This window comes from Argentina anserina, chromosome 5 (genome assembly GCF_933775445.1).
Source record: "Argentina anserina chromosome 5, drPotAnse1.1, whole genome shotgun sequence".
In the NCBI taxonomy this organism is placed as follows: Eukaryota; Viridiplantae; Streptophyta; class Magnoliopsida; order Rosales; family Rosaceae; genus Argentina; species Argentina anserina.
In genome coordinates, this window is record NC_065876.1 from 304,974 (window position 1) to 329,619 (window position 24,646).

Consider the following 24,646-nt stretch of genomic DNA (forward strand, 5'->3'; position numbering starts at 1 on the left):
GAAAAATGTGAATTTAATGAATTTAGGACTAGAATGACTGAAATAACCCTGAAAATATGGTCAAAATTGATAGAGGTACCAAAATGGCCTAAATTTGAGAACTTTAGGTACCAAATTGTCCGCTTTCATACATCAGGTACCAAATTGTCCAAGTAGCCAAACATCAAGTACCATAGGAGGAATTTACCCTATATATTAAGGTACGTGAAAATTGCATATTGTTTTGAGCTTCCATCTACATGAACAGAAACAGTACTCAGCGGGTGTAAATGAGCCGAGCCGAATATTAGATTGTTCATGTTGAGCTCGAGCCACACCAAAACTTAATTTTTGTGCTTCATCTTCATCTTCAAATTCGACTCGGCTTGAAAAAGCTCGAACTAAGCTCGGGCCGACTCATTTTATTAGAATGTAGTTTCACACATATCAGTGTAAATGAGCTGCCGTGTTTACAAAAAGTTGCTTCAATTTCTGTTGATAAAAAGATTGATTGTACACAGTACACTTTCAATTTCTGTTAGTCCAATACCAATTACAACCAGGGGCGGAACCACATGGAAGGCTAGTAGGACTATAGCCCTACCGAAAAACACATGTAAATATTATCTAGTATATATGTCATATGTGCACATGTTTGAGTTAGTCTTGTTGGCTAACTGTCAATTTAAATATAGTCTTACCAAGTGGTACTAGGTTCGACTCTCACCCCTCTCATTCTGTTTTTTTTTTCTTTTTTTTTTCTTCCTCTTCATTCCCAATTTTTCCACTTCTTTGTCTACTATAGAGTTTTATTGCTTTTTTCATTCCTTTTTTTTTTCCTCTTCCTTCACAGTTCTTTTCTCTTTTAATTTTTTTTCTCTATCCTCAATGTCTTATATTTTACAACATTGTCTACTATTGTCTATCTTTAAACTATATATATATATTGACAAAAAAACTCTATATTGCTTTTTTCATTTTTTTTTCTTCTTCCTCTTCCTTCCTAGTTCTTTTTCCATTTCAAAAAAATTTCTCTATCCTTATACTTACTATTTTTCTATCTCTAAACTCTACATTAATTTATTTCTATTATCTCCCCATTTTTTTCTCATTATCTTTATTTAGTTACAACATATAATTTACATATTCTTTAGGTATTTAGTTTTCTATAAAAAAAATTGAACTAAAACTAGTCCTACCCACTTTTCAATCCTAGTTCCGCCCCTGATTACAACAGTAATGCCACACATCCATATGTTAAACAGCCTCCATACAAACCTAACAAAACATAATTGCTAATCCGTCCCATCCAGCATTACCAGGCACCATTTGTTGCATTTGATGGTTATAGTACTAGCTCATCTTGCAAAAGAATTTCATAAATGTCTTCTCAAATTCAGTTCCTTACCCCGCATAACTTCTTGGAGATCTGACAGCTCTTTTGCAGATAGGGGGGAGTTCAATTTGAGAAAACCATCAAGCCATAGCTTCTTTGACCTACAAAAGTTACGAATAAAGACATAAGCAACCACCAGTTTTCAGCAGGATTGCATGCTACATTCATTTCATAAGATAGCTCTTACCAGGGGGAAGGCATGGATAGCTCAGAAGAAAATTCGCCTGGATGTGGAAGGATTGCATGCTACGTTCATTTCATATGCAATGTAGCATCGCCACAGCACAACTGAGTTATGAAACTTATCATTTGCCAATGCCCTTTCAAACAATCCACGAATCCTGTGCTGTGAGCCCCCTTTGCTTATCTCAAATGACAAGGCAAAAAGCCAGACAACAACAGATGTCCTATGAATAATTGCAGCAAAATGAATTAAATGTACCCAACATAACAAATGCGACAGATCATACCACAAGAAAAAATCCAGCCTAGGTGCATGCAGTACATGTTTATGGAAAATTAAAATACATGATCTTTAGGATGCAATATTGCAATCCGTATTGGCCAGCTATGCAGAAGTGCACATTTGAGTCTCTAAAGAAGCTACATAATGCAAAAGGGAATCTTCTAATGCCAGACATGAGGAGAGAATGAGTCGTTTTCCCCAGAAAGATATCTCGGTTATGTCATACTAAGTTAAAAAAAAAATTCAGAAATTTAAATCACACAGTTCCATTTAGCCTACAACCTATTCAAACCTTCAAATGCCCAATTCAGGGAGAACAAAGAATTTACACCTCAACTTAAAGAAGCATGGGGGAACTTTTGGTCAACACCATTTTGGTCTCTCAGACTGAGCTCAGAGAATAACAAAATCAATTTAACTTGAGGCATATATGGTGATTCCCTCACTATATCTTAACAAAGAAGAGAGAAGGATAAAGATCTTACTTCTGACAGTAGTCATCAAACACCCACCGGAGTTTATTGGATGTAGTATGAAAGTGGTCAACCTCAATTAAATCACTATAAAGTTCGGGACTGAAAGGATATATTTGAAGCCCCTGCAGAACGGACTTCCAGAATTTTGATAGACTTGATTGATCATGATGTCTCCACAGCATCTTCATGTAGAAGTTGAACATAAATTCAATCTGATGGCTATGCCTTTTTCTGTCTGCAATTTACATGCAGAAAATAAGAGCATAAAAAAAACAGCGAGCAGATAAATGACAAATACGGTCGAAAAGGATTCTCCCATTGTTACAGTTACAAATACATTTGATTTTATATTATAAGTTTAGGCGACTCAGTTTGCAATAGATGTCAAATGAGATTAACATTCCAAACCTCCCCCAGTATCTGTGTAACTCAAAATTTCATCATATAAAGCAGTACAAGGAAAAACATCTTCAGAGTTATATACAACACATGTATAGAACGAACTGAGGATAGAGGAAATAGAACATGACAATTTGAAGTAAAACAAAAATTGAATCATCATATAGAAAAGCACTAGCATGACAAATGCTACAAATGAAGAAGATAGGAGAAGAATATAAAAAAGTACCTGGAATCACCATTGCAAAAGCCTGATCTAGAACATCAATTCCCAGAGCCCACCTAGAAGTTAACTCTTCAAATAAAGCGGCACAACATATGAGAGCAGTGGATTGATCATCTATAACACCATGTACCCATGACATTTGAACTGTTCTTATTCTTTCTTTAAAGCCTTGGCGCGCTCTTAGCAACTGCAAATTTGATGGCTGACATTTAAACGGACTAATGATCCACCACTTCCTAACAAAGATAGAACATGGATTGCACGAAATGATGATTCTGACGGAACCCCCATGATCATTAGCTAGCTCCACCTCAGCATACCAGAAATACAGAAGAGAAGCATTAGACCTCAATTCCTGCTCAGTTATGTAAGATTAATTAAATACACTGCAACCAAAGAAAATATCCATACAGCCCTTCAGCTATAATTGATATTGTTGCAAGAATCAGCTTAAATGTGTGCTGCTTGAAACAGATTTACTTCCCCATGCTCATAATCTCTCAGCATAACCATAACTAACATCCTAGTGTACTGACAGAAATTGTGTTACATGACCTTTTCACAAATTAGAGTACACATTGGTTGATTTTAACTTTTAATCATGAACAAATATCAATAACATTCAACCACAGTTAGTTTCAACATAAATGAAAATCTCACCATAGGAAGCCCTTCATTCGATGACAACGACATATCAAATAATCTTCTTGCATGATCAATATTCCCATAAAAAGCCTCTCTTCTTGCATACATCCCACATAGAAATATATCCTATGAACATAAAAGACAAAAACAGACAATATCAGAGCTACCACCTAGAAATTCAGTCTTAAAAAAAAATTGTCAAAGCTTTACAATTTCAATACTTCTATCAGGCATCATCAAAGAACCTTAAAAAAGGAACTTGGGCCTGATATGAAAGATATGAGGGCCATTGTGAAATCAAACGTAACTACCTGACGATCACTCTTTAAAAGATGCTTTGCCAGGGCACAACAGGGGGTAACTGAACTGCGGGATGGATTCAGATTCACAACAGATAGCTCTTCCGCTACTAAAATTAGTAAAATAGCTTCCTCTAAAAGATAATTGTGTGGAAAAGCAGACAAGCAGAGCAAGGTAGCATTACGAAGAAACTTCATCAGCTCTGCCTTTTCATGGACGTCATTAGTGGTCCCTAAGAGAGATTCCATGCTGAAACTACTTGAACTACCTTGTTTTTTGCTTAAGACATCATGAACCCTTTTCAGAGTTTGTAATACTGACTGTGGAAATGCCTCAAGGCTAAGGAGTTTCTCAGACCAAGCTGAACTGTTAGTAGATATCCTGTTTAGAAAAGGGGAAAAGGCATATCACAATTTTATAAATACAAGGAAACAAACAAATAATAATAAAGAGTAGAAAAAGGAAAAAATTACATAAATACTAAAATAAAACAAGAAATAAATCCGGGAGGTCTAAAAATTATGCAAGCAATATCTATCTTTTAGTGTAGAAATCAAGGATTTGTTTTGCCACTAGAACATAAACAAACCTCTGTCAAAAGGGAATAAGATTACATAGAAATCATGATCACAGAATTAGAAAACTCACCACTGAGATGTGTTCCCACCAAAGAAATCAACGAACTGTAACACTAGAGATAAACGGGCCTCAAGCCCCAACTGAGCTCAATGAAAAGAGGTACTCAGTAACATCTTCATACATTATGACTCTTGAAAGGTGTTCTTCTGCTTCTCTATCAGGTGTCCCGCGGGCAACATCTGCTGTATGGTCAAAGACAAAAACCGCTCCTGGTGTTCGAAATAGTCATTAATGGTCGGCTTTAATAAAAAATAAAAAATTAGTGAGCATGTACACAATCCCTTCTCCACCTTCAACACTTCCACTTCTCAAAGCAATAAAATAAAGGGGGACAACACAACAATAGCAAAAAGCACAGCAGTAGGAAACTTAGCAAGACCACATGCAAACACAGAAATAGAGGAAACCTTCAGATTTTGCACGAACAAGCATCCATTGGTCACAATCTCTTAATTTTTCTTCTTCTGACCATCTAATCCAGGTTGACGTGTCTTTAACCTCACCACTAGGCACTAGACCCGACGTCACCAATACCGAGCATCTTTAGCATAGCTTCAGTATCTTCTTCTTGCTTGATAGTTTCATTCTCAGTTTCTTCTTGAAATTTTTCAAGTACAGCATAAGTTTCAACTTCCATTTCTAGATTGGTACTATTTTCCTTATATTTTGATAGCAGTTCGGACCAACCTGTCCAACCACCTTCATTATCATGTGCCATCTCCTCTTTGATAACCCTTTGCCTATTTTCTTCCTCTTTCTTCAACCATGTGGACCAACCAAGAGCGCCTTCTTGTCCCACTCTAGCGCCATCACTGTTCCAGAAGTGCTCAAATAGCATCTGCTTACTCTGCTCAGTGAGAAGCAAAGAAGGACAAAACAAACTGAATTCAATTTCGGCCTGAAATAGATCGGTGGCCAACTCTTGATAGCCAACCTGCCATTCAAATCAACAGTAACTGAGAAAAATATCAACGAGACCAAGCTCTAGTTGAACAATAGCCGGATCTGGATGAGATTTTTCTCCTTGGGAAACCTGCATCATAATAGGCACTCTATTAAAACAAATGTAAGGGAACCTAACATTAAGAAATAGCAAAGTCTTTTGTCTCATGTAAGAAGGGAAGGAACAAGTAGGTTAATACTAGAGTGAGAAGAAACAATAACCGCAGTAAAACTCTCGAGTTAGCATTCACAACAACTTATGAACCCAAAACTGGAAACAAAATTAGGCTTGAGGGGGGGGGGAGGTTATTATCAGAACTCATCAAGTAACAGTATAATGCTGCTGCCTGTCAAAGTGTCAAGAACTGGTGTGATGTTGCATGTATAATTAACAAAGAATTTCAGTTGCTAGTTTTGGATTTTATATCCAGAATCCCTATGAGAACATCATGACCAACCCAAAGATTTACATTTATCTAAGAATCCAAATGCAAAACTGATTCACAGTTTTCATTCAAAGTGAACCATACTCTTTAATCACGAATTCCTCTATTAAAACCTAAACCCCAAACAACATCTGCAGTATGTATAATTCTAGGTGAGTCTTTCATTTTCAAATGTCCAAACTTCTTGATATATGTACAGCCTTCTTAATATGGTAAAGCAATAGTTCCTCATTATCTGGATTCAGCTCTGTGGCTTTCTCCAATATGCTAATGTTTATCTCCAAAGTCTGCAAGCGAGCACCTTTCTGGGGCTGCATTTCAGCAACCTTGTCTTGGAACTCGGCGAAAGCCAACCACACTGTCTCATCATGAGGACGCTCCCTCATCAATTTATTAAACTCCCGAGTCTTGCGTAGCAATTCATCTTCCCATGATTCTTCGACAACTCCTGCAGTTCCCGAGGCTGACTCATCAGCAGCAACACCTTCATCTTCATCAGATGTTTGTATATCCGTCAAAGGAATAAAATCACCGGCAACTGTATCCCAAGGTCCCTGGAGGGGGCAACTAAGCGAAGACGCTTCAAGTTCTTATGGCGTTTCAAGGCCACGTACTTTGCAGACCAATAGCGACCCCCAGATTTTAGTTTGGCCATCCAACACATCAGCATCAGCATCTCTATCCAAGGCTGAACCTGTCTGATTCCCCTGATACAAAGCTTGAAAGTTCCCAGAGCTATCGGGAACAGCAGCATAAGGTTTGTAGCGAGCAATGTCCATCCTGTATTACAGTAACTCAGATATTCAATTCAAAAGCATCATATCCATCACACTAACAGTAAATCTAGCATCAAACTCAAGACACTGAACTTTAAATTAAACCTCCACACATTTGACATAGCATAAAACTAATGATTAAGGCTAATTAATCCAAAGTGAAAGAGATGATACCTATAGAGACATCCAAAGGCTAAATTATCAAGGTCGCCATTAGAATCAGAGTAATAATCCTCAGACGGTCTAGTCTCGGATTCTGCCCAGGCCCGAACACTAGACTTTCTCGACCCGAAACCGGCGAACGTCCCGCCGCCTCTCTCAGCGGACCTCTCTCTCCTCCGCCTCTTCTTCCTCCTCTTCCCTTTCTCCTTCTCCCTCCTCTTCCTGCTCGTCCTGTCTCTATCATCATCGCTCGCTTCGGATCCAAGACTCCAGAAGCTCGTAGGGCTTCGGCTGGGGCCGTACTACCTCCTCTTGCTCCTCCGGCGGCGGCGATAGAGGCCGCTCAGGTTTGAAGTGCGAGGCAACGGCGTCATCTATGACCGAGAGCTTCGTGGTGAAGCTAGTGTTGGAGAGCCATTGAGGGACGTTTGAGACCGGGAATAGCGATGGCTTTGCTTCTTCTTCCGGCGACCAGTCCTCCATGTGTTTTTCTGATCGAGATTCCACTGTTATTTTTACTAGTAAATATGGGCCGGTCTGATGACCACAGCCCAATTATGAAGGCCCAACTGCCTGATAAAAGGCTTAGGCAAAGCTGAAGCCAAGTGGGCCTAAACGTGTTAACTTTAAAATAAATAAATAAATAACAAATTTATGAGGTCACGTCTTGAAAAGAAAGCCATTTGGAATTTGGATCACAACAAAATGGCTTAGACTGCCGGAGAAATACACGACGAAATTGGATAAGCAGCTATTTTCACAAGATATTACTAAATTACCTAAAAGAATATATCACACAATCATATACAACAAGACCTGACGATTCTCCTTCCACTACTGGGTCAAACAAAGAAGAACCCAAGAATACAATGCGTGCAAAAATTACATTCTTGATCATTCAGCTTGGTATAAGCGGAAGGAACCAAGGAACCAACACAAACCAAACAGAAGTTTCAATGCATCCCGTGGCAATCCGGGGGGGCAAATGTATCTTCCAACATAACTTCAACTAGGTTACTGGTTTTGATTCAATCCGGAACTAATCTGTAGCCCCTTCGTATTTAGATGCCCAAAACCCAAAATGCAAGGGCAACTCTGCAGTATATTCAGACAGTTCAAAGTCTTCAAGATGATATGGGTTCATAAGGATATGACAGCCATGGGTGCTTCAAAGCTTCAGCTGCAGAAGGTCGCTTCTTTGGATTTATTTCCAGCAGGTGAGCAACAAAATCAATGAACCCTTGGTCCCCCATTGGCAGCCGATGCCTTAAAGATGTCTTTTTCGGTATCAGGTATTCCAGTCTGTTAGTTTCCTGGAGAATAAGAATAGCACCACTTATCAAACGAGATCAATTAATACAAATAATGTAATTTACACATGGAAATTAACACCTCAGCAACACCCCAAATACAAAAATAGAGGGAAACTGATTGCAAAAATGGATTTATCATCATCTAGTTTCAGGAGTCTAAATGTAATAAAACCTGGCTTTTGAACGGATATAATATTAAAAGACCATTCATATGCTAGTTTTATAACTATCATCCATGCTTCAAGTACTCCAGATTTACCCTCAAGTGTAAAGAGAAATTATAGGTAACCCTGCGGCCTAACAATATGTCAAATTAATTGCCGACTTCAAAGCCTTTATATAAAAGATTGCCATAGGGAAAATAAGTTGGGAATTACATATCAGCCTTTTATGTAGTCTTGTAAATGATTTTATCACAGAATTAGAAAGAAACACATCCAAAGTAAACCGCAAAAGAAATGACTGAACTTTGTTATCACATGAAACATCGTGAATATGAAGACATATTAGCTAGGAAGCAGTCATTTGGGGAAAACACTTGATTGATTTCACAACAGGGCAGTCCATTTCAGTTGCCGGTCAGTTAAAACTGCAGAATGCTTGTATCTCACTCAGCAAAAACTTCAAATTTTAATTAGCTGAAATTCTTATAATGGTACCTGATTTCGTTCATAAAGCATGTGATTTTTTGTGAAGTATTTGTATGTATCCCGCCCTTTGGCAAGCATACTTTGACCAATCGGGCAAATGATTCCCATCACACGTGCAAGTAAAGTCGCTGGTGAATCGTTCTGGAAGAGTACCTACACAAAGCAAGTTTAAAGAATATTTAGCAACAGCATCATACATTTATAATTTGTTTCTAGGAAAGTGGTTAAATTTTATGACACTTGAGCATCATCAATCACACAAAATGCATAAGAGCACTTACATTGCCCGTACAAAGTTCGGCTAGGATACACCCAAGTGACCACATATCTATCTTCTTATCATATGGAAGTCCCAAGATAACCTCAGGAGCACGATAGGACCTGGACTGAACATAGGAGCAGAGGTGATCTGTCTCAAAGCAACTACTCCCAAGATCAATGACTTTCACCTCACATCTACTATAGCTTTTCACTAATATATTCTCAGGCTTCAAATCACAATGTATCAAGCCAAGGCCATGCAAGAACTGCAGCGCCTCAAGACACTGAATGGTAATTGACTGCATAAGCAAACAGACATGTTACCCACCAGCACACCAAAAAGGATAATTGTCATCAAGTAGTACATTGAGCCCAACAAACCTGCAGTCTTGGCATAGTGAAGTAGACCTCCCCTCCTGACTCACGATTGAATTTATGAAATTCATACAAGTTTGCTTTGAGAAGTTCACATACTATTAACAAGTGTTCCTACAAAAAAAGAACAGACTATTAACTAAATGTTTGGACAAAACTACGAGCGAAATGATAGCAGCTAGGGAGTTGTAAAAGTCAATGCTAGACAAGCAACACAAACCTCGAAATGGGGACATTTGAGACAATACTAAAATAGTTTATGTGAAGATAATTTTAACACATAAACCAGAGAAGATGTTGATATTTACAAAAATCTATGTCTAAATAATGTTCACACCTAAAACCAGACAAGATAAGAATATGTCATGTTGTAGATTCACTTACTCGATAATAAAAGTAATCATACAATCGGAGAAGGTGGTACTTATCAGCAGGATCATGCTTATTTACGTACTTTAGAAGCTTTATCTCATCAAGGCTCTGATCAAAGAAATCTTTGTTGTTTTTTATAATTTTCACACACACATCCATTCCCGTATGCAAATCATGTGCTTGTATAGCTTTGCTGAATGCAGCAGATCCAAGATATTCAGTGACATGATAGCGCCCCGCTATCACAGAATTCAGAACAACATGAAAATTTTTGTCCTCCTCAAAGCCAGTTCTGCATAGCCAAAACAGGAGTTCATACAATCTGTAAGAAGTGAGGCAAGTAATACCTAATGACAGCGAAAATGATAAAGATGTTTTAAGCAGAGTATTAGGAAAAAAATAGAGAATCAAAGCAGGAAGGATATCTCTCATTAGCAATGCAAGAAACAGATTGCAGGGGCATCACAGTGATAAGGGTAAACGAATGCAACCAATCGATCACCGAAGCACAAAGCTTAGCTTTATGCTTCGCATAATATATCTAAGAGATTCTTGTGATGATACATTAAAAATCCAAAAAAAACAAAATATTGATGTAATTCACTGATTAATAAGGTGAAGCAGATAGCACCCAACAATTTTTTTTCAAAATTGACATCAGTTTCTAGAAGCTCACATGATAAGAAAGCTATTGCCAAATGAAGTTGTTTAGAAGATCTGCATTAAATCATAGAAAAAACAAGTGAACATGATTAATTCACAAATATTTGGATTATTGCATCGATTAAGACGTGCCTGTTTTTCCTGTGCACAATCTTGAGGTTGAAAGTCTCAAACTCTTCCTCCTGAGCTTTTATTTGCCTTACTTGCTCTTGCACAGCAGCTGCCTCTTCATCCTCAAGTGATACTCCAGTATCTTCTTCCCTAAGGGCAGCAATCTTTTCATCTTCTTCTAGCTTACCATGCTCTCTTTCAGCATAAGCATAATTCGAGAGCGTTGAGGGCGTAGAGTTTCCAGATCTAACAGCGTCATCATTATTTTTGTCAGGTGAGGTATCAGTACTTTTCCGCTTCCATGAAGGAAGCATGTCATCGGAATTCATCAAAGTATTTGTACAGTCATCAGTTTCATCAGTGACAACTACACTGCAATTGTTTGACCATAAAGATTTACTAGAGCTTGCCTGCACTGACTGTCCTCCATCTCTCAGTGGAGGGGGGAATGAAAACACCCCTTCCATTTGACTTTTTTTGGGTCTGGATGTACTATCATCATCGCCAACAACAATATATTTATTTGCTTCATGGTTACTACTTTTCTTTTTGTCCCTGTTAGATCGATCAACATGTTTTTTTTCCAAGCCATGATGAGACTTCCGAGACCCACCGATTCCTTCATCATGGTCTCGGAAGTATTCTAAATCTCCTTCACTACTACCTCCAACCAAACTTTCCCGCACTTCACTGCCAATTTCAGCAACATCACTATTTATCCCCACACCAATTGATCTCACTGAACCAAGCTGATCATCATCCACACAAACATCATCCAGACGTGACCTTCCACACTCATTCAGAACTTTTCCATCCCCTAACATAACAAGTTCATTAGTTTGAGTGACAAATCCCTGCCAGACAGGTTCTGCACGCATCAAATTCAGTTCCTCTTCATCCATCAACTGTCCATCATATTGAGCAATTAAATCATTATCATCAGTTCTCCCATACAGCTCGGTCACTGTAATTCCATTAGGATCATCTGTCACAATAACTGGTTCAACGTTTTTCCCTTGAAAATAACGCTCACCAGAAAAGTAAGAATCCTCTTCAGCAAAAGATTGATCATCATCCTCATCTTTGGTTGGACCTCTTTCTTGTGGATCTGGAACACTCCCATGACCTGTTCCTTTTTCATTGTCACTTGGGTAATCAATTTCGTGAGCCAAGAACCAGGCCTCATCTTCAATAGGTTGTCTCATGTATCCCACATCATCATCATCATCATATTCATCAGAATCCCAGTACTCATTTGGGTAATCTTCACTCAGTCCATCACCAACAGTAGCAAAACCAGAAACCAGATCAGACGTATCTTCTGCAATTCCCTGACTTACAGACAGCCAACTACCTCCACCAGCATTCCTTTTCCCACCTGGACCTTAAATGGTGACAAAAAAATCAGTGACTAGAGCTACAGAAACATACAAGACCAAGACATGACTCAGTTTGACCAGGAGAACTGCAAATGCCAAACAATGACGCCCATATTAAATGACTCTTGTAAATTAGAGCTAGCAAAATTATGCATGCTTATAACAGATAGATTTATAACAGAAACATCAAATACACTAAAGGAATGTGTAAAATTAAAGCATCTGTGATGGGCAAATGGGTGGCATAATAAGACTTACGAGCACTATTGATAACTTTAAATCATAATATAGTAGTTGACCATATAATTGCTTCACAAAAATCATAACCGACCTTCAGAATTTATTTCTTGTCCAAAAGGGACATCCAAATATGCCCCAATAAGATGAGCATTGTCAGCAGCACTGAGTTTTGCAACAGGTCCATCTCGCTCAAACTTTTCCTCCCAGTTAACAGTCAATGGTTTGTCCTCTGACTTGAGTTTTACTGGTGGCAACCTCAGAAACTCTTCTTTCTGATTCTCAGACAAAATAGGAAAAACCAAGCTACTAATGGTCTTTTGCTCAGAACTCCCTTGTGACTGGCTCAAGTATAAAGCTCTCGCCACCTCATTTTCCTGCTCCTTTATTAATGCCCTAGTATCAGTCAGCTCGGTTTTTCTCTTTCCTTCTTTTTTATCAGAACCAGAAACACTATCATAACGTGTTGACATGTCCCCTTTTGGGAAAGGAAATACAGTCTTAACAGAACAATCTTTCCACACCTCTGATGATAAACTTGTTGATTCTTCGGCTCTTGACCATGGATTATCTGCAAAGTTTTCTTTAAAGTATGTGGTGCTAGTCTTCTGTTGTTGGCCAAGTTCCTTAGGTTCAATTGTTTGGGATCTATTGTACTTGCTTTCCACATTGGTTTTGCTAGTACTTCCAGTCCATGAAGTTTTCTTCTCACCAGAAAAGCTAATCTCTTCTCCAGTTCTCGAGGTGCTGTTACCGGAATCCAGAATTTCCACAGCATGAATCCTTGATTGTTGCAGTATCTGAGGCTCTGGGTGGCTAGTGTTACTACTACCACCATCATTTTGATAAGGTTCAGCAGGACCATTACTTGGATTGATCTTCCATGAATATAAATCAAGCACAGTATCCTCTAAACCTTTGGAGAATGCAAAGTTCTTGTGATTAGTCCCAGCCACCTCAACAGGTTTATTTCGGTCCCCAACAGAAGCAGCATTCTTCCATTTGACTTCAGACCCATTCCTTCCAGTTCCACATTCTATCTCTTTCACTATAAGTTCCTTAGAAACTTCACCACCGTTCCGTGATCCCAGCCCTTGATTGTCCACCACCAGTTTGTCCCCCTTTTCAGCTTCCAACAAACTCCCAGCGTCCTTTTCTTCAATAGTAAGCTTCTGGAGGAAACCATACAAATCAGGACGATTACCGAGCTCACTACGAAGAGCTGCCTCAGCTCGTGAAAACCTATTCTTCCGCAGAAAGTCAAGAATGACATCAACCGAGTTCGAGTCCGCCATTTTCTGCCTCTTATAACCTACAAACAGGACCAGACACAAACATCCTTAGTACCTCTAAACCTGATTTCACCAATCAAAAAACTCATTCCAAAGAAAGATACACCAGCTGCTTGCCTATGACCTACTCATAAAAACGCAAAACCATACAAGACTCAACATTAAGTTTTAGGCCCGAAAATTTGAAGAAGTTACCTTGTATTAAGCTGAACCAGTAGCAGCATTCTGTCTTCTAGTGTCCTGAACAATGGGGAGAATCCATACTCAGAAGAAGAAAAAATCAAAACTTTCCTCCCTTTTTCATTATTCCCACATTTTCTAACCAAACCTAGCAAAGCAAAAGCATCCAACTTTTGCTCAAACTTTCTCAGCCCCCAGTTTGAAAACACAACCCAAGAGCTCGACGCGGATCCGGCATTCACAACCAGATTGCGATTCCCGAATCCCCACAAATTCCAAACTTTCAGAAAACCCTTAAAATCCCAGACAGATTTAACTCAAGTTTGATCCCCACATAAACTGGCAAGCTATTTCTAAACCCAATAGACAATCAAGATCTGATTTTTATATCGATTTGGTGCTAACATGGCTTCCGGGTATTCACGAAACAAGTCAGAAAATGAAAGTAAAGAAAACGGAATAGAAGAAGAAGAAGAAGAGAGGGAGAGGGAACCTGGTGGTGGTGAAATGAGAAGTGACGGGGTTGCTGCTGGCGCTGCTTATGTTCTTTCTTTCTCTTCTCCTCACGAAAAGGGGCCTCCTCTGCCTGGTCTTCTCGAATTTGGGGTGGTCCAAAGCTCCTCTCTTTTCTTTTTTTTATTTTTTATTTTTTATTTTTTATTTTTATTTTTTGTTTCAGATGCTCTTGGAATATAATTTAAACTAGAATCTGATTCACTATTTTTTATTTAACCCCTTCATGTCCTTTTGTCCTTTGCTTTTGGTTTATCATTACAGAGTTGCAGTGTAAAATGGGGTCATCCTAATCCCTCGTTTCTTTCCATTATCAAAGTGGTTTGGTTTGCTCGAAGCTGGAACCTCATTTGTAAAAAGCTTATACGAAATTGTGGGGCTGATTACAATTCACATTTCCCCCTAATTGGGTTAATCTTTGCACCAACTATATATTCGAGGCAACCATGTATACTACGCCTGGCATTTAATTTCTATTCTGTCCTCTAACAGCTCATTGTTACAAGTTTTGCACAAGAAAATGGAAAATCCATGATTTTTTGCCTAATCTAAAGTTTCCATTTGCACCTTAAACTATAATTATGGTACAAGGGGCTTCTTTGCTGTCGGGTATGGTTATATCCAATCACAAGCTACACGAAAGTTGCTTGTGCTCTTCATAAACCTTATGTTAATGTAAATCTGTCAAACTTATGTCAAATTTGAAAATTCATGCCCTGCAACTTGCCGGATTTTAGATTATATAGTTGTATATCTACTTGAAGAAAGTTAATTCCATATAAGTGTTTGTTTACATCGATTGATTTGTTCAAGTTTTTATTCAAACTGTATTTAATTAAGTGGTATTCAATCCATAAAATGCTTCGTCAAGAAGACCGTATGTTTTTTTTAAAAAAAAGTTGGTTGTTTTGCTTGTCATAGCCGCTTACCGGCCGGTGTTGGCTTCCGTCCTCTCAGGTGTAGCTAAGGTGCTGCGGGATTGGTTGTTTAGGTAGAGAGTTCGGGGACCAAATGATGATGACCCTTAGATTCGGCCCATTAACCTACTCGTTTTGCTTATGAGGGAGTCTTTGAATACTCTTATGAACCGATTACCCATAGCTTTTTGGGCCGGAATGGAGAAAAAGTTCTTGAACGCTAGACTAGCTCGGGTCCTTAATAGCAAAACTAAAGTTTATATGTCACGTTTATCTATACTTTTATAATCTAAATACCAACTAAAATCTCTGTAAAAAGACGTTAATAACCCTAGAGTATGAGTTAATTAAATTTATTTTTTAATATATGGAAGATATAGTCGTAAAAGACAAATTAATAAATAATAAATAAATTTGAAAAACAAATAGATAAGGAAGTTATTTTACATATCTAACTTCTCTCTATAATAACAGCACTCTACAATTAATTTTCCAAAAAAAAATTGTTTTTCCACACATGCTAGTATCACTTTTATGAACACCGAATAACTAAACAAGTCATTTGCTCATCAAGTCATCATTTTATCAACACAAAATGACTTGTATGTCATATCAAGAAACTGATTCAAAAACAAATAAACACGAATAATGAATGTGAAACTGTTTATTAAAACGGGTTTTCAAAGTTCTAGCTCAATACGGTGTAATTTGAGTTTTTATGTCCAACACGGATTTGACTAGCTAGGTAGAATTCAGTTGAAGTTGCGCTTGGAATTGGCATCGTTAGAATGATATTACACTTTTTTGAAGAAGGTGTTTTCCACCCTAAATAGATTAAGTTTTTGTTATGTTAGAGTATGAGTTTTCAACACGTAAACCTTGATTGCCTACGAGTTATGTGATATGTGAGCGATGACCTTCTTTGTGTATCACAACTTCATGCTTAAGCAAACGAGCAAGTTGCAATTCAGTATCATTCCAACAATTAGGACTTTTCCTTGAGTGCTCAATAATTAATTTTTCATCAGATCAATGTGATTAAGGTAAAGGGCTCCGTAAAACTCAGCGGTTAAGGTTTTGAAGGAAAAAATTTTGGGTCCCGTTCGGCGGTGTGTCCATTGATGCAGCCATCAGACGAGAATTTTAGGGGGGGGTGCCTATATGGTGGTCTTGCCCTGATGGTTGGTTGTTGTTTGGTATATCAGGAGGGGATTATATCCATGGAGTCGATCTAAGAGCCTGAGGGCGATTTGGGTTGTTGTGAGGCTTTTTCGGCAGGGGTTACTGGTGTCGGCAAAGTGTGGCCAACGTCGTATGGCGGAGAGTCGTGATTGAGGTGAGCGTTCCGAATGAGAGATGCGGCGGTAGGTTGCATGGGTTTCTTCGAATCCGGATTGGTCTATGCTAGGGTGTGTTTGCAAGTATTGGTGGGATTGTCTCTTTGTATGGGTGATGGAGGGGTGTGTTTAGTTAATTGCCGGCGCTGGTGGCGGAGTAGCGGAACGACATCCATATTTGATTATTCTCTTGAATCTGATTGTGTGGGTGGTTGACCCTTTCGACTCCAAATTGGTGTGGCTTGGGCTGGCTCTTTATTGGGCCTGGTATGGGCCATTTGTTTTTTTTACTTTTAGTTTTTTTTTTGTCTTGGGTCGTTGACATGTTGTCCCTCCTCATTGAGTGAGATATATGGTATGTTGGTGGTGTTGATCGTGTCGTTGAGTGAGCCATGGTTATAGTGTTGTTTACATGGACTATTTTATCGTCGGTTATTTTTGTTGTCAATGTAATGGAGATAGTTATCTTCGCATATATACTAGTGGTTTTGATATATAATGCTTGATGAAGCAATTTTCTTATTGAGATTGACCATAAGGAGGTATCAAATGCTTTTGGACTAGATTAGGTTACAGTTGAATCCTCTAGGTTCTTATCATATGTAATCACTGATTTTTAGGTAGGGATGAGTGTGAAGATTTTATGTCCACCACCGATGTCCCTTGGTTTGTAATTTTGAATTCTATTTATAATATTTTACCTTTCTAAAAAAACAGGACATTTGCATGAGTGCTTGATGGGTAAATTTTGGATTTAAAACCTCATTTATATACCTTATGCATTTCAAATACACAAGCAAACAATTAATTTGAATTCAAAGGAATTTGGATCGATAAAGTTTCAGATTTAACGATTTTAGAAAGCCTCATTCAAACGCGGACATTAACTACACAATAGGTAGAGTGCCACCCATTAACACGAAAAGGTTACACTAAATGAAATCGACTCAAATGAATAATAGTAATCAAAATGTCTTTATTTAAATCTCTTGAACTAAGTAGAATAACCGGTTGGTCTGTAGCTAGTTACGAGTAAATGTTCCATACACACGTTCATTTCTAAAGTATCAAAATACCAATTCAAGTAGGACTATAGGTCTCATACCCAGTTACAAACACTATAACGTCACTAAAAACAAAACGCATTGGTTTTTAAATTTTGGGATTGAAACTACTCCGTAATTGGTTTGGGAGCAGTTGCTCCTTGTATGAGTTTGTCTCGATCGTGTGTTAAACCCATCTTCTTCTACTCTCTTACGGTTTCATTGATTTTTTTGTTTCTAAATTTTATTTTGCCTTTCTTTCTTGTATTTTACCATGTTATCCCTTGGACATATTACATCCTCAAATTTATTCTGACTTCTAGCATGGCTATTTTCGGGAGTTTGAACCGACTGAGAGCTTCTCAATATATTAGTGGAGATAGTAGTGGTGGCTATTTTCGGGAGTTTGAACTGAACGAGAGTTTCTCATTATAATAGTGGAAATAGTAGTGGAGATGGAAACAAAATTACCCCCCACAAATTTCGAGATGCGAGCCAGAATTCGTAAAAGATTAAAAACCCAAAATTCAAAATTTGAGAATCCCGCCCACACTTTCCATAGCTCTCTTTAAATCGTCAGAAATTCACGGCCCCCATCACCACCACTATAAATCCCACTCTTTCACGCAGCTCCCCAATCTCACGCGCAAAACCCTAGATTCCATCAAACCAACCCACCATCCATTCAATTCATCCTCTCTCCCAGTCTCCCTCACATAATTGACTAATTCCATCCATCTCTCAATGCCGTCCAAAAGGAAAGCAAACCGATCTCCGGCTTCGTCTTCCGCCGATAAGAAGAAGCCGAAGCTGCCGCCACCAGAAGAAGCCGTGTCCGGCACTGAAATTGAGACCGAAATTGAAGAGACAAAGCTTAAGTCCAGAGCGCGTGTCGAAAAGATCAAGCAAGCCTCTCCTGCTCCTTCCCCTACCAATGCCGATGACGAAGATGCCGAGATCTCCGATGCCAAATTTCTTGGTGAGCCCATTGAGGCGGAGGAGGCTCGCCGGAGATGGCCTCTGCGATACATTAAGCCACCGACTCAGGTCAGTTAGTTCCTCCATTTTTGTGGCTGTGTAGCTTTTTTACTGGTGAATCTGGATTGTGCATACATAGCTCATATGAAATTGTGTGTTATTTCAGATTGCTAAACCATTGAAGAAGAAAAAGTCAGACGAGTAAGCAGGGCTTCTCCAATTGTGTGTGTGTGTGTGTGTTTTTTTCCAGTTATTTTCGCGAATGATTACTTACATTCTCCAATACGGTTTGATAGTGATGAAGAAGAGTTAATTGTGGCAAGGCGACACTATGCACGGGCTGAGGTTGATGGTATTATTTATGAGTTGAATGATGATGCCCATGTAAAAGTGAGTGCAAATTACCTTTGGCTGGTTCTTTTTCCATATGCAGAATATATAGTTACTGTGAACATAAATTTTTGATTCCAGAGTTTCATGACATGCCATTGCATTGTTTGTTCAGGGTGTTAAAGGGGAAAAGCCTTACATCTGCAAGATCACCGAGTTTTTTGAGGGAGTTGATGATTTACTATATTTCACTGCTCAGTGGTTCTATAGAGCAAATGATACTGTAAGTAATAACAAAAAGAAGTCTCTTTATGGTTATTATTAATTGCGTAGTTGATACTTGTTTTTATTGACTGCTTATGTTTTACTCTATTTAGGTCATTGGGGACAAAATTGAACTTGATTCTAGGCGGATATATTACTCGGAAGTCACAAATTGTAATTACTTGGAATGCCTTCTCGAAAAGCTGGAGATTGCCAGATTCGGTCTAGATGTATGTTTGCAATTTTAAGATTTATGCGTTTTTTAACTATACATACATGATGAGAAGTTAATTACTTTATTTTATATTCCTAGGCTGACCCTGATGTAAGGTGTAAGCTGATTGAGAACTGCACATATTTTTGCGACACAAAGTACATGTTGCCTTATTCTAGCTTCATCAATTTCCCACCTGGTAATTTGTATTTTAAAATTTTCATGAAGCTTTCCATTCTGTGTTCCCAATGAAATTCACAATGCCCATTTTCTTGTTTTTTGGTTTTGAACTAGCAGAAAATACTCTGGCTGAAAGTGAGAACTCATCAACTATTTCTAGTGAGATTGAAAATAATAGTGTTCTTGCGGATAACTCAGAACATGGAGGAACTTCCACAATTGTGGAGCAAGGCAAACCTGAAGTAACTCTTCTTGATTTGTACTCTGGTTGTGGAGGGATGTCCACAGGGCTCTGCCTTGGGGCAAATCTGGCAGACTTAAACCTTGTTACAGTAAGATTTATATTATTGAGATATGTAATTGGTTTCCTTATTTTAATTTACTTGGTACAAATTGAATTGATATAAAGAAATAGATGCTAAATGTTTGTTGCAACACAGATGCCTAATATATGAAACATGTAATTTCTCACTTCTATTGAGGCGATATGAATCCCTTATTCTTAAATGGATATAATGTTTCTCTGCATGTATATCCTACAAACTAGGTATAGATAGATGGTTAAATGTTTGTTGCAACAGAGGTTCCTAATTGTATATGAAAACAATGTATAATTTATGACTACCATTGAGGCGATATGAGTTCCTTTTTTTTTTTCCTAACTTCAGTGTGTTCCCGTATTGATCCATTTTATAAGCTTTCTTGTTTATATCTTACAGAGATGGGCAGTGGATATGAATCCACATGCTCTTAAAAGTCTGAAGAAAAATCATACAGAAACCGAGGTATGTTTAAACAGCTCAGTTATGGTATTTTGTTCTTTACATATATTACATCAGTTGTTTCATTGCATGCTTTCTTGTCTAACTTATCTCATTTCAGGTTCGAGAAGAATGCGCTGAAGATTTTCTGACATTGCTGAAAATGTGGAGGACTATTTGCGTACATTTTAAAGTGGTTAAACCTGATGGTTCAGAAGCACATTTTAATCTATTTACAAAAAAGGACGTTAAGGAAGAAGATGGAGAAGAAGAAGCAGAGGATGAGGATGTGGAGGCGAATGATGATAATGATGCTGAAGCTTTTGAAGTTGAAAAAATACTCAGCATACGTTATGGAAAACCCGTTAATCGAGAGGAGAAGGAATTGTTGTTTAAGGTACTAAACTACCAATTTAACGGTCTCAGCAAAAGTTATTTGAATTATAATGTTAGCGTGTTTGAGTTTTTCTTGTGTTTATTTTGACAAGAAAATATCAAGGTTAAAGCCGTTATATCATAGTTAACTGCGGTTCTTACCATTTGAAGGTGAAATGTGTTAATTTTTTGTTGGTGATCTTCTGAAACAGTAAAGTGAAAATAATGGGACAAAGGGGAAATAAAAGGATAAAAATCGTGAAAAATGATGCCATGCACAAGTTATATGATACTAATGAAACCAGGTACTATTCTTGGGTGTGTGTAGGTTCAATGGAAAGGATACGGCCCTGAGTATGATACATGGGAGCCCCTGGATTTACTAACGTATGTTGTTGCACCCAGACTGCTGCTTCTCTTTGTTTTTTTTTTCTTTGTACTTTGTAGTATTGTCGCTCATATCTTTGTTTATCAGGGGTTGTGAAGAGAGCATACAAGAATTTGTTTCTCATGTGTACCACTCCAAGCTATTGCCGCAGCCTGTAAGTTTAATTCTTATATTCTATTTACATGTTGGTGTTAGTAGTATTTCTCTTACAAATCATGATGATTTAGCTTAATTTAATTTGCTAATGAGCCTTTTTTATCCTCTTCATGCAGGGTGATGTGGATGTTGTATGTGGTGGTCCTCCTTGCCAAGGAATTAGTGGTTATAATAGGTTTAGGAACTACAAAAATCCATTAGATGATGACAAGAACCAGCAATTGATGGTTTTCATGGATATAGTAGATTATCTTAAGCCAAAATATGTTTTAATGGAAAATGTGGTGGACCTCTTAAAATTTTCTGATGGGTTCTTGGGTCGTTATGCGCTGGGTAGGCTAGTTGGATTAAACTACCAAGCTAGGATGGGCATGATGTCCGCAGGTGCATATGGTTTACCTCAGTTCCGAATGAGGGTTTTCCTATGGGGTGCCCTACCCACAGAGGTACTTTTACCATACAAGTATAAATTTGTATCTTACAATACTATTGGTTTTGTCCCATGAGCTAGTTATATATTTGTGGCAGATGTTGCCTCAATTCCCACTGCCGACTCATGATGTAGTATTTAAGGGCCAGATACCTACTAAATGGGAGGTAATACTTCTCTTTGTAAAGCCCATTCACATTTTTTCATACTAAGATTTAATACTTTTAGTTTTCTAATTTGTTGTCTTTGAATTTTGTGCAACACTGCAGCAAAGCACTGTTGCTTACAGTGAAGGCCACAATCATCCATTGAGAAAAAAACTTTTGTTAGAGGATGCTCTTACAGATCTTCCTGAGGTAATCTGTTCTATTACTTGTGATATTGTAGATTATCGTAAGCCACAAATATGTACATTTTGTTCCTACTTCAACAATTATATGGTTTACTACTTTACTTAGGTTGAAAATGATCAACCCCTTGATGAAATGCCTTATGGAAAGCCACCCCAAACAGACTTTCAGAGATTCATTCGGCTCAGTAAAGATGGTAATGTTGTGTTTGCTTTGACATAATTGTCTATTTTGATTATTATCATATGTTTTTTTAAAGATAATCTTGGAGTTTACCTTTCACTATAGGAAAATGATTCATGGGAACAGATTCAACAGAATTTGATACTAATGATTCTTGATGCAGGTCTACTGGAGAATTTGAAGTTTAACTTATCAAAGTCAAATGAGATTCTTTATGATCACCGCCCCTTGAATCTGAATGTTGATGATCATGAACGTGTGTGCTTTGTCCCCAAGGAAAAGGTATGTTGTTTTTTGTTGGAATTGTTTGACCACTTGTTCCCTTTCATCTCAGTATTTTGATGTTAACATCTTGAACCAACATTTTTGTGATTAGGGTGCATGCTTCAGGAATCTACCTGGGGTTCTTGTTGGCGATGATAATAAAGTCTATTGGGATCCTAACGTGGAGAGAGTAAAATTAAAATCTGGGAAACCCTTGGTAAGTGGAGTTTATTCGTGTTTACTTTCTTGGAAACTATATATCTGGGTTTTGACTATATTGTGTGAATGGCGTGACTTGGAACATCAGGTCCCGAATTATGCAATGACTTTTGTCAGCGGATCTTCATCAAAGTATGAATCATTTTTTCATTATTCATTTCCCTTGTGTCATTTTTTATAATTAGGTTTTATTGAATGTTTATATTTTGTCTATTATTATAGACCTTTTGGACGATTATGGTGGGATGAAATTGTCTCCACAGTTGTTACACGTGCAGAACCCCATAATCAGGTATATTTTAAATTGTATAACAAAAACAAATGAACCATTTTGATATTTCGGAGTCTTAACATATTAGTAATGGCAGAGTATTATGCATCCAATTCAAGATCGGGTTTTGACAATTCGTGAGAATGCAAGACTTCAAGGATTTCCTGACTATTACCAGTTTTCTGGTCCGATCAAACAAAGGTATTGCTAGATGGAAGTTTCACCCTAAATCCTAGTTAAGTTTAATAATTGAAAATCTATTTTCTTATCATTTCAAATATTTACAGATACATGCAAGTTGGAAATGCTGTCGCCGTTCCTGTTTCACGCGCATTGGGTTACGCATTAGGTCTTGCTTTTAGGGGTTTAGCTGATGGCAATCCTCTTTTCGAGCTACCGAAAGACATGCACTTACCAGATGGATGTTTAGAAGATGGTGATTATGTTGGAGACTTAGAGTAGCCTTTAGTTCTTAGATTCTTTGTATACTCTTATTTCATGGAGATTTGATTTAGTTCACTTAGACTTTAAAAACTCATTTGTTTCACTATTGTTATTTGGTGTGGTTCTTTGTATGTATAAACTCATTTGTTTTACTATTCTTATTTGGTGTGGTTTCTTTTTGGTTCAACCATGATTATTTTGCATGAGACTAGAGAACCAGATGACAGCTTTTATGCGATTTACGGTGGTACGAGAGTGCCGCTTGCACTCTCCATTAGAAACCTCAGTCGCATTTTTGTTTTGAGGGAGAGGTTTTTCATTTTGAAGACTGGTGTCTTCTTTTGATAGATATGTACGATTTATTTGTTTGAGAAATTATTAGCACACGGAAATGCCCCTAAAGCAAATACTAAACCCTAAAGAATAAATAAAAGGAAAAACCCTAAGGGAACAATGCCAGCCGCTTCTCTCTATTCTTCTTGACCTAGGGTTAGAGGTTGGCGAGCAAAGCTAGCAGCAACGGTAGCTTGGTCTCCGGCGTTGACTCTAGTAGAATCCCTTGATCGAGAAGTAAGTTTTTTGGTGCGGTGGGTGTTGTGGGGAGGTATCGATCCCTTCGCCTTTGATTTTTGGCAAAGTTTGATCTCAGGAAGCGGTGCCCGTGGACTTGTTTGCCAGAGGTGTTTTCTGCTTGGATCTGTTAGCGCAAGCTTTCTGGCCTTGGGAGACGATTAGACAGAGTGGAGAAGAGAACAGACATTCTAATGAAGACTGATGTAGCGTACGATAGCGTTGGCTGCTCGCGCTGGCCGCCAGTGGCCTTAACGACGGCGGAAAGGTGGTGGAGGAAAGCTAGGGTTTCTATCTCTGACCTAGATTGGGCTTGTGCTTTCGGGCTTGGGCTCAAGTTTGGGCTAGTCGATTTCCTAAGCCTAATACAATACTAGGGTAGTTTTTCCTGAGATAATCTATGTTCTGTGGCACAAGTCATTGGTTATTTATGACAGGTGAGACATAGATGTCGTAATTTGTCTTAGGAAGGCTATTGTAGTTTGTATTGGGCTTGAAAGAATGTGAGTTGATTGGTTGTAATGAGTTGCGATGCCTAAGTGAGACTCGTCTTGTTTTAACACCATGTCTCTTACCAAAATTCTGGCACGTTGATCTAATGATATTGACCTTTATTTTCAAAACAAAACAAAAACATAGAACTATAAACTTACTAATTGCCAATAAAAAACATTAAATTCAATTACTAATTTGGTGGAATTACAACATCTTACTTGTTCAAGGTAGGGACACTAGACTTATTTGTGAATGACCATTGAATGTAGTAATGATAAT

At 38.0% G+C, this 24,646-nt stretch overlaps 2 protein-coding genes and 1 pseudogene across 4 annotated transcripts; 1 reads left to right on the plus strand and 2 right to left on the minus strand.

Annotated features, from left to right (window-relative positions):
* Window positions 1-549: 549 nt before the first annotated feature.
* On the minus strand, window positions 550-7,335 carry LOC126794207 (uncharacterized; annotated as a pseudogene).
* A 226-nt stretch (window positions 7,336-7,561) lies between these two features.
* On the minus strand, window positions 7,562-14,323 carry LOC126793905 (uncharacterized). Of its 3 annotated transcripts, none has more exons than XM_050520536.1 (9): window positions 14,179-14,323; window positions 13,701-13,745; window positions 12,308-13,525; window positions 10,619-11,975; window positions 9,836-10,115; window positions 9,458-9,565; window positions 9,097-9,375; window positions 8,825-8,968; window positions 7,562-8,165 (listed from the first exon to the last, which is right to left on the minus strand). In XM_050520536.1, the coding sequence occupies exons 3-9, from the start codon at window positions 13,506-13,508 to the stop codon at window positions 7,977-7,979; spliced, it is 3,558 nt and encodes a 1,185-aa protein (XP_050376493.1). In that variant the 5' UTR covers window positions 13,509-13,525; window positions 13,701-13,745; window positions 14,179-14,323; the 3' UTR covers window positions 7,562-7,976. The 3 variants fall into 3 exon arrangements, with proteins under 3 accessions (XP_050376493.1, XP_050376491.1, XP_050376492.1); XM_050520534.1 differs by having other exon boundaries at window positions 7,563-8,165; window positions 10,619-11,981; XM_050520535.1 differs by lacking the exon at window positions 13,701-13,745 and having other exon boundaries at window positions 7,563-8,165; window positions 10,619-11,981; window positions 14,179-14,314.
* Window positions 14,324-18,072: 3,749 nt separating this feature from the next.
* On the plus strand, window positions 18,073-23,461 carry LOC126793192 (DNA (cytosine-5)-methyltransferase CMT3). Its single transcript, XM_050519644.1, has 21 exons — window positions 18,073-18,542; window positions 18,640-18,674; window positions 18,770-18,863; window positions 18,979-19,086; window positions 19,181-19,297; window positions 19,381-19,480; window positions 19,579-19,793; window positions 20,181-20,246; window positions 20,344-20,619; window positions 20,926-20,984; window positions 21,073-21,139; window positions 21,258-21,587; window positions 21,670-21,738; window positions 21,841-21,927; window positions 22,030-22,117; window positions 22,268-22,386; window positions 22,481-22,585; window positions 22,676-22,719; window positions 22,810-22,879; window positions 22,956-23,059; window positions 23,146-23,461. Exons 1-21 carry the CDS (start codon window positions 18,240-18,242, stop codon window positions 23,318-23,320), a joined length of 2,631 nt encoding a protein of 876 aa, XP_050375601.1. The 5' UTR covers window positions 18,073-18,239; the 3' UTR covers window positions 23,321-23,461.
* The last annotated feature ends 1,185 nt before the right edge of the window (window positions 23,462-24,646 follow it).

Bases quoted from the DNA above. Each gene is read 5' to 3' on its own strand.
- LOC126793905 (XM_050520534.1), bottom strand. From the start codon at position 13,508: ATGGCGGACTCGAACTCGGTTGATGTCATTCTTGACTTTCTGCGGAAG. The intron at 10,116-10,618 runs GCACGTCTTAAT...TTGGCTATGCAG, and splicing joins ATTGTGCACAGGAAAAACAG to AACTGGCTTTGAGGAGGACA. The intron at 8,969-9,096 runs GTAAGTGCTCTT...TGCTTTGTGTAG, and splicing joins CCGAACTTTGTACGGGCAAT to GTACTCTTCCAGAACGATTC.
- LOC126793192 (XM_050519644.1), top strand. From the start codon at position 18,240: ATGCCGTCCAAAAGGAAAGCAAACCGATCTCCGGCTTCGTCTTCCGCC. The intron at 19,794-20,180 runs GTAAGATTTATA...TATATCTTACAG, and splicing joins CAGACTTAAACCTTGTTACA to AGATGGGCAGTGGATATGAA. The intron at 22,720-22,809 runs GTATGAATCATT...CTATTATTATAG, and splicing joins GTCAGCGGATCTTCATCAAA to ACCTTTTGGACGATTATGGT.